A 10,023-nucleotide genomic window follows, 5' to 3' on the forward strand; every position below is an offset into this window, starting at 1 on the left:
AAATGTCTTTTATTTTCTGAACATTGCAGTATTGGTCACCAAGGAAGCACAGACTGCCTTAAAGCCTCTCAGAGAGCTCTTCACTCTCCGTACAGGAAATGTCTGGGACTACTGCAACAATTTAACAAAACTGAAATGAAATGACACAAACTGGAATGATATAATAGCACTTTCAGTTGGAGTAACATAAAGAACAAATTCTGTAGTTTTTATGGCCACAAGGGAACATAGATATAATGAACAAACAAATTTTGGTAACTGACATTGTGACCAGCCAAGCTTTACCAGTGTATATAAATAAAGAGTTTGGTTCTAAAATGAGATATCCACCATTAAAAACAAATTACACCCATTCTCCCATATTGACTGTTAGCATGAAAGTTAAGCACATCATAGGTTAGTATTGAAGTTAGGAGTAATCTTAAGACATTTTTACTAACACAGTTATTTTTTTGCTGACAGAATAACTTCCTGATGAACTTCAGGTAGCAAAGTTCTTCCAAAATGTATAACATTTTGGAATGAAACCCCTCAAATTATATAACTCCATTTAAATAAAGTTAACTTGTAGATCATGCACAGGCTGTAATCTGCAATATCAAGTGTATGTGCGTGTGTGTCCACATGTGTCTTTTGTTGTCCCTGTATGTCACACTTTGTGGCTGAACAATAGTCTTAGCTCATTACCATGGAGATAATCTTTGAAATGCCACACACCTGTAGACTGGTTGAGCTGAACAATAGCACCTATTGCTGGAGGTTGTGTGGTTGTAGAATTAAAGCTGTGCACGTGCGTGTGTGTGTGTGTGTGTGTGTGTGTGAAAGAGAGAGAGGGAGGGAGAGAGAGACGGAGACAGAGAATGAGCGATAGAGTATACATGCAGGGTTCACTTTGCTGTGACTTGAGCCAAAGTGGAAGGTGTTATCGCATGTTCACAATGATATTAATATTTGAATACTTTCTGGGGTTTCCTTGTAAACTAAAACCTGGTGGTAGTGGTAGTGGCGGTGCTGTTGTGCACGTGTGTGTTTTTCTTGGTGTCATGTACCTTTCTGTCTGTGTACCCGACAGTTGCTAGGAGTTCCCGACTTTTCTGTTAGAGAAACGGCGACAAGCCAGACCTAAAAACAACAGAAAACAATACCCGCTGAGTCTCTGGGCCTGCTGAGAGCATTTTGAGGCGGGAGATAGCTTTGTTTACACCTTGTCATTATGGAGATAACCTCTGCCCTCTTCCTTCATGGGATACAAATTAACATGTGAACTGTAAACAGAGGACAGCGCTTCAAAGACCCTGACAAAAGCTTAACGATTCCAAACACAACTAGCACTGCAAAGAGCGTCTGAAGTGCACTGTGACAAAATAATAATAATTTTACAGGGTCTAGTTCCAGAAGAAGAGAGGAGAAACAAAGAGAGGAGAGGAGAGGAGATGAGGAGAGGAGAGGAGAGGAGAGGAGATGAGAGACTCTAGTAATATTTTTGGATGAACTTTGGTGTGCAAGTTGAGAATTGAGTGTTGTAGTGGCTATTGTGTTCCAACATCCTGGAAAGACCAAGATGGCCCAACTGATAACCTGAAAAGTTTCCTATTCCCTCATCCGCCCTCCCAATGAGTTATATCACAGGGAATATGATTAACCTGCAAAACTATTCATATCAGTGCTATGCCACACCATTTTTTTTCTCTGTTATCATTTTAGCATCATTTAGTTCCACCAGTTAGCCCAACGTAGCGGGTTTCTTTTTTCAGCCTGTACATGGGTTCAAATTTCTCATCGCTCCTGTAGCAGTAGAGAGGGTGGAGGCCTGCGGACAAATAGATGGTCCACTGGCAGAGCAGTGTGCAGCCTCCAGGTAAAAGGAGCTTCCTAGACGTGGACAATAGGCTGCCTGGTATCTGCAGGTGGGGAAAGCTAAGCCTGTGGGCACTCATTCCTACACTGTCTGAGGGAGAACCCGTTTGGTGGCTCTGCCTCTTATTGTGTGAATGCAATATATGTGGTACAGTCCATTGTGTCAGGAATGTGCTACCCAGGCTTTTGTTTTGTTTGTCCTTTCTGCTCATGACAACCGCTCTGCTTCACTGACAGATGCTGTGCAGCATGTGAGGTGTCCCTGAGTTGATATGCTCCTGAGCTGGAGGGATTGTATGAATACATATTCCCCACTGTCAGTATGCACAGACACTCATATCAAGCAAGTAGCAAACCTGGATGAGCAAAAACAAGCAAACAACTGTCCAGGTATTTTTAAATGTCTTTATTTTCTGAACATTGCAGTGATGGGTTGCTATCATATGTAAATAAAACATACATATTGGTGACTAAGAAAGCACAGACATCGCCTTAAAGCCTCTCAGAGAGCTCTTCATTCTCCGTACAGGAAATGTCTGGGACTACTGCAGCAATTTAACAAAACTGAAATGAAATGACACAAACTGAAATGATATAAAAGCACTTTCAGTTGGAGAAAAATAAAGAATAAATTCTGTATTGTTTATGGCCACAAGAGAACATAGATATAAATAATCAAACAAGTTTGGTAATTGACATTGTAACCAGCCAAGCTTTACCAGTGTATATAAATATATAACATATAAATAAAGTTAACTTATAGATCATGTACAGACTGTAATCAGCAAGCCCTTAACCCAAAGCAGATAAATCAAAGATAATCTCAAACACACAACTAAATGAAATGCTCATCACGACTACCAGATACAGTGTACCTTATTCTCTCCAGTTCATTCTCTACAGTTCAACTATAGGTAAGGAAGAGAGTGTTTTGGTTGGCCAGTCAAAGACTTTGCTTTTCATTCAGGCCAATTTGACTGAAGTGACTCTGCGTTTTGCATGCGATTCCAAACAGTTCCTTTTTGAGTTAAGAGGCTGTTGATCAAGCAAAGCCCTGTCATTAACAAAGCCAAGCCTAAAATACAAAGGAGTGTTGTATCAATATTTGCTCATGCTTAACGTTGAGCACACCTTCCCAACATACCAACAGTTAAAACACTGGAGATAAAGAGAGGGCTCGGCAATTGTTACAGTTTATTACTCACTTTGACCAATAATTTGATAAATGCAGGCAGGGGACAAACTTTCCACAACTGTGTAACAGTTCCCTGATCTTAATGCTTTTGGATTCATTGCATAGCTGGGGCTTTTCTCCAGACTCTTCTCTTTCTCTTCAAAGATTAGCTACATGATGACTTCATGAAATGTGCAATGTGCCCTGCCGGTTAGCATTACAGTGCATCAAGGTAATTAAACAAAAGGTGATGGTGGTTCTGATACAAAACCATAAATCAACCAGTGATGTTAAGTGTGTGTCATAATGTTGGGACCAAATTGTCTCCTTCTTTATCAGGAGAGCAATTAACAATCAGTGAAAAATGGCATTACAGATTAGGCAGATAAACACACACACTCATACATACACACATTCATACATATAGACTCTCACACAAAAGGTGTGATGGAGGGAAGGAGGTGCAGTAGTGGCAAAGTACCTATATTTTGACAAGCATGCAAATCTACCACCCACGTGTTACCCTATCATGCAAAACCCAGAGGTGGTATGCACTCACACAGGACACATGAGAATAAAAATAAAAAACAGAAATAGGACAAACAACATTTCACAAGACGTTTCACAGCGAGGGTGTGAAAGTAATGTACAGTAGCGTGTCTAATACCATGGGGTAAGGCCAGAGGGTTTAGGATGTAAAGAAGATGGCAAGGCTCCGATTTCCAGAATATTCCACAAAATCTTCCTGGATTCAGCCTCGTTCGGCTGGGTCGATAGAGCGCAGCGGCTCGGGGCGGGGTGAGAGGATGATGAGCATGGTGTTAAGAGGAGTGGTAGGGCTCAGGGCGGTCAGTGAGCTAAGGAGTCATGTTAGTAATTGATTTCGGGGGACTCATGCTGGTCCACCCAGTCTCTACCTCTCTCTCCCCCTCTCCTCCATCCATCCATACTCTCTCTCCCGTTTAGTTCATGAGTGCCATGGCGCTCTCAGGCTGGCCACCAAAGATCCCGGAGAAAAACTCCAGCGCCAGGCGCACGTGGATGGGCACAAAGACATATGAGGTGTAGATCACCATGGCGATGGCGGAGAAGAGGATGGAGTTGAAGATGGACTTCTCCCAGGGTTCCAGGACATAGATGCCAGTGATGAGCAGGTACTGGTAGTACAGCCAGGCCAGGTACTCCCTCAAGTTCTTAAAGTTCATCCTGTAGGCTGGAGGGAGGGGCGGGAGGAAGGGGATGGGGGATGAAGGGGGGGTCATGAGAGCCAGGCCATAAGAAAGGGATGGGGTGAAGGAAAGAGAGAGAGAGAGAGAGAGAGAGAGAGAGAGAGAGATGGCAGGGGTGGAAGGAGGATGAAGAAACAGTGGTGAGGTTGAGGGATGGAGAGAGGGGAATGAAAGCGAGCGGATACAAGGAATTAAATGAAATGGTAAGAAAGGTAACGTCAAAATGGAGGAGGCGTACGGAGCGTCGGGGGCATGGTGATGTCACATGATGGGACGAAAGCACAAACAAGCCACAAGACACACATGAGCTGCACAGAAGACACGGGGTGAAAAACAACAATCCTGGAAGCTTCTACCTCTGGACTACTCAGTAAATCAATCTGACTGTGACTTGGATAAAAAACACTATTCAATGTTTTGCCACAGGCTTAAAAAGTCTGACCTACAGTAACAACAATAACCGGTATTTTAGGAAGCATATACAATAGTAATAAGGAAGGACGCTTAATAAATGAAAGGTGAGCATTCCACCAGTGTTTACTTTCTTTTCTGAAAAATGTACCAGTCACGGATGGAAAATCACTATAATAATGCTCCCATTATGTTGCAATAACATCACGACATTGATGTATTTTTTAAATCGACCATACAAAAAGATCAAAGTGTGTATTTTTTTCCCCCACAATGCAATGAATAATCATGAATGCTGATTCTCTTATTACTATGAAACGGCCTTCTCTGTTGTGCCCTACACAGCTGTGTTTACCCCGGGGATCACTTTGTAACTTCTACAATGGAAAACACTCCTTGAAAAAACTGCAGTAGTTGTGGTTCTGTGTTTATTAATGAGGAGGCGTGAAGGGGAATTAGGAGCAGCCACCAAGCCCCTCTAAGTCCAAGTCAGGATCCTGAGGGGGCAATCAACCAGCTCCTGTGGCGGCTCAGGGGCTCACAGGAGTCGGTTTGGTGGGTAGAGAAACACTGATGAAATTAGACCCTGGGGCCCCACTTGGACCAGATGACGTGAAATCTTCCTTACTCATTTTCTTGGCACACGTATTCCCACACTTGACACACATATTTTCTCACACATATGGAACACACACACACACACAGTTTGAGTAACGCCTTTCAACCCCCACAGAACAATATGGCCACACAGGCACCTGGGGCGCCCCGGTGGCTCACCGAGCAGAGCGCGTACCATGTAAGGCTCAGTCCTTCCCGGGTTCGATCCAGCCCGCAGTTATTTGCTGCATGTCCTCCCCTCTCTCTCTCCCATACCTTCCTGTCTCTCTCTCACACTATCTCTGTCAATAAAGCATAAAATGCCTAAAATAAAATCTTTAAAAAAAACACAGGCACCTGAACATGCATGTGCACAGACACACACAAATCTTTGTTAATTCCGTTTGTATAGGTTGCTTGTGGTGTTTCTACTTAGTTTAATAGTAGAGAAAATTGAACTGATTTTAAATGATCACAAAACAAACAATGTGTCTGTTTGAGCTGAGGTTTAACACCGCCACAGGCACAACAGAGCCTGCTGCCACGGGGGGGGCGGGGTCAACAGGTGCGCTACAGGTGCGGGTAAACTCACCTAACGCACACTTCTAGAATATACTTTGGAAGCAGAGGAAGTGGAAGTTGGGGAAGCAAGGAAGCCCCTTATTAAATACAGGATGCTGTCTAAGAGATGTGGACTCCCACAAGACTACTGCGGGGGTGTTGTTATGCTGTTATGAGAAAGCACCACAGCTTTCTATAATAATGACAGACCCACAATTATGTCCCTTTAAGGTTCACCCGTTATGATGGCATCCTCTTTGAAATGGAATAAATTGACTAAATCGGCTACAAATAGCCCACTTAGCAAATTTGTCTCTCAAAATGGCACAATGTGAACACTTCAGCAAAAGTTGTGCTTCCTGATGGCATAATAAGACTTTAATAGCAATGAGATATTTCAGCACTGTCCCAGTGTTGTTATTTTTTAATAGCCTAAATAGAAGTCATACAGAGGGAATAGACCATCTCTCATGTACCTACGGTAGTCCCAGTCTACTGTAGTCTGTAATGCAGCCTACATATTAGAATCAATATGTTGACTCACCTCAGCAGCCGACTCGAGATCCCCTGGATATTGGCTACTAATGGTTGAGATAATTGCGGGACGCGCTATAGACAGCAGCCCGCGTCCCACTGCTGCTCCGTTGCTTTGTGTAAACGAAAAGCTGCCTTACCAGTTTGCCAGTGGCCTATATGTAGTAGGTCATACACACTATCAGAATGACACCACACCCACTACTCGTGTTTACACTCACCTGGTTCAGACATGCAGGTGGAGTGACCGGAGACTAACGCATGTGTTTGTGCAGCCGAAGGGAAACAGTCCTCGCATTAGAAACAGACTAGGAATCAATTTGTAGGATGCAGCTATAGTTCCGCCATCTAAAGACCGGTGCTATGTGCAGCATCTTCAAACTTTTTTCCGCCCGTGTCGCATCCTCCTGCGCATCTGTCCCACCATGCTGCAGCCCGGCACTGCGCCGCAGTACAACCTCTGACGTAGGCGCTCAGCAGCAGCGCTGCTCTGCTGCACAGGATGGAGAAAAAAAAAACGTAACTGCATGGGCGTCAAATGGATATGGATATGGCACTGGGACTCACCATACCGTAGGCTAAGTGAGTCCATATTAGATGTTGTAGTTTTTAATTACTGTAATGGAGAAAGATCAAACAAAAATGGTCAGAAATCCATTTTAAAGGCATACACTGAATGTACAAAGTATTAGGGACATCTTCCTGATATTGAGTTGCAGCTCCTTTTGCACAATCCACATCTCAATTGACCCAAAGCTCTCCAATTCGTCTGCTTCTCTTTATCCCCTCCTGGTCTAAATTGAATAAGGGAAATCAATAACTTATGATGGCTTTTACCTGGATTCACCTCTACTTCCTAAATGTCCCTAATATGTTGTACACTCAGTGCATGTAAGATCACATCAGGGGAGCATAGGACCAGTGTTCCCTCTGTGCAAAAGTTTGGTGACCGACGTCTAATAGCCTAATTTATCACGAGAAAATATAATCTTGTCAAACAGTCTTTGTTCCATTTTATCCCCAAAAATGTAGTCGATAAGCGTGTTTCGAAGTTTTGGTGGCAAATGATGGGCTATTAGATGCAGGCTGGATGGAGGCTATTAGATGCAAGGACTTTGCCATAGCTTAGGTTCAGTGTAATGATGACGCACCTGGCTGACTGCACAGGTGCTGGATCTGTAGCCTGTCCATCGCATTAAGCATGGACTGTCATATCTTCTCTCTATTTGTATTAGGGATAACTTCATATGGGTAAGCTACACTCTCCTACATTAAGAGAAAAGGGCACGTATCGGGGCTAGGCCATGATATAGGCTAGTGGTAAATAAAAGGTAAACAAAGGCAGATTTCAGAAAAGCATTAATTTATGGAAAAAAGAAACGCCAATTTCCAAATAATTTCCAGTAGGCTACAGACTCGGCAGGTGGCGCTATGTTTGGGGACAGTCTGGGGACAAATCTCCTCTCCTATCTTCCCAGTGTTTGCTGACCTGCTGAATTCTTACACTTGACAACACTATGCATTATTGATGTGTAAACACAGTGCCGCCGTGGCACAGCGCTCACGGAGGAGTACACACACCGTGTCAGCACGATTGTATTAGCGTTAAACGCTCGGCGCGACGTGGATGGATGAGGACTCGTTGCAAATGCCAGACACACTGCACGAGCGCACATTTCACCATGCAGATATCGTCTAGCCATGCACAAGAGACTCTCCCACCTAGGAAAGACCGTGTGTGCGTGTGTGTGTGCAGATCAAGAGAGCCATCGCTTGCTTGATTCTGCTGCATGAAGTGACCTGACATGAACCCGTCCTCTAGGCATCTAGGTGATTCAGTATCTAGGCCAGAGACTTAAACCAGCCGGCTGAGCCCTTAAGATCAGACACTGTTGACATTTAAAGTTTGAATGGCACACTATATATTATGTCACACTTGGAATGTGAGCCTGTAGTAAGAAATTGCTGGGGGGAAAAAATGGTGGTAGGGGGCTAAGAGGCCGAGCATATGGGTCACAATTAAGGGCTCAGTGTGTATGCACATGCAAAGACGGCGAGAAAAGGAGGTCAAGGGGAGACTGATCAGAGAAAAGCAAGACCCCCACCACCCCTACACACTCAGTTCACATTGTTGCATTCCCCCCTCCCACGCAGTGATTCACTTCATTCACTTTCCCAAGTGGATCTGATTACCGCCAACAACCAGCTCAGGTTTGCGAAAAACAAGACTCAGCCTCTCTCCTCCGCCTCTCTCCTCCGCCTCCACCCACTTAGAATCTGAGACCTGTCACAGACTGATGCACCTGGTGCCACAGACATTCTTCCAGTGTCCTACATCACCTATAGCTTCCTGTCAGTTCTGCCCATCAGCATAATAAACTCCAAGACGGTTGGTGTACCTTTAAGGTCCTGTTATGTTATAAATTGTGATTAGGAAAATATTACCAAACACAAATTAGGGTTAAGCTTGGCCTACAAGGGAAGAAATTAAGTGTGACTGCAAAGTCCATGGTTTATTCCTTCCCCAAAACACCATCAGGGCCCATTAAGACCTCCTCTCCTAACTGTACCTTATTCCATTTATCAAAAAAATTATGCTGTTTTAAGACAATTTGAAATGATGTCCCTATTGTTTTTAAAGGAAACTGTTTCCTGCATGAGGTGCTTTATCTGTTCACTTGATATTGTTCCCCTAAAGTTTCTGAAAGATGTCTTTGATAATGTAAGTCCTAGTTCTTTATTATAGCTCTCTGACCAGTAATTTTAGCTCAACCACTCCTGAACAAACCAAACCTTTAAGTACAGAGCTATCCTTGAATTACTGTTTTAATAAAAAAATTTAGAAAAAGTACTTTTTACTCTTTTTTTTAACAATATTTTTGAGAATTTCCAATCAGGTTTTAGATCACTATATAGCACAGAAACAACACCTCTAAAAGTAACAAATGGCCTCCTTTTAAACAGCAGATACAGGAAATTGTGTAATCTCAATCCCTTTCGTCCAAATCCTAACTCTCTTATCTAAAGCTCCTTGTATAAAAGGCAATTGTTTATGTACCACGGTAGGCATCACCTCACCTCAGGGCTCAATCCTAGGCCCCATCCTTTTCTCCATCAGGCAACATCATTCACAAACATGCTGCCTCTTTCCATTGCTACACAGACTATACACAGCTACATATACCTCCAGTTTAAACCGACCCAAACTCCATACACACTCTTAAGAATTGCCTCGCAAACATCAAGTGCTGCAGAACATTTTACAGCTAAATGGCATCAAAATGGTCTTATTTGCCCTCATAGCTCCAGAAATCTTGTTGGTAATCTATTCTCCAACACAATGCCAGTGGCCAGAAACATAGGAGTGATTTTTGACAGTGACTTGACTCTTGACGAACAGAGAGAGAGAGTAAACTGAGAAACGTATCAAAAATACATTTGTTTTTTTCCTTTTAAGATCTAGGGGACATCCGTGTTCTATCTCCTTCCCGTTTAAACTACTGCAACTCCCTTTATTCCTGCCTAAATCAAGTCACTCTCAAGTCTCCAGCCTGTTGTCAGAATGCATCAGCTACGATTTTAACTCTTAACCAAATGAAGAGACCAAATATCCCCAATATTAGCATCTCGCCACTGGTTACCAGTTAGATACAGAATTAC

General features: G+C 43.2%; 1 protein-coding gene across 1 annotated transcript; it reads right to left on the bottom strand.

Moving 5' to 3' along the window:
- Nucleotides 1-2,267: 2,267 nt before the first annotated feature.
- Nucleotides 2,268-6,447, bottom strand: sptssb (serine palmitoyltransferase, small subunit B). Its single transcript, XM_071894199.2, has 2 exons — nucleotides 6,374-6,447; nucleotides 2,268-4,244 (listed from the first exon to the last, which is right to left on the bottom strand). The coding sequence occupies exon 2, from the start codon at nucleotides 4,234-4,236 to the stop codon at nucleotides 3,994-3,996; it is 243 nt and encodes an 80-aa protein (XP_071750300.1). The 5' UTR covers nucleotides 4,237-4,244; nucleotides 6,374-6,447; the 3' UTR covers nucleotides 2,268-3,993.
- Nucleotides 6,448-10,023: the final 3,576 nt, after the last annotated feature.

Source organism: Centroberyx gerrardi, chromosome 6, assembly GCF_048128805.1.
Source record: "Centroberyx gerrardi isolate f3 chromosome 6, fCenGer3.hap1.cur.20231027, whole genome shotgun sequence".
NCBI lineage: Eukaryota > Metazoa > Chordata > Actinopteri > Beryciformes > Berycidae > Centroberyx > Centroberyx gerrardi.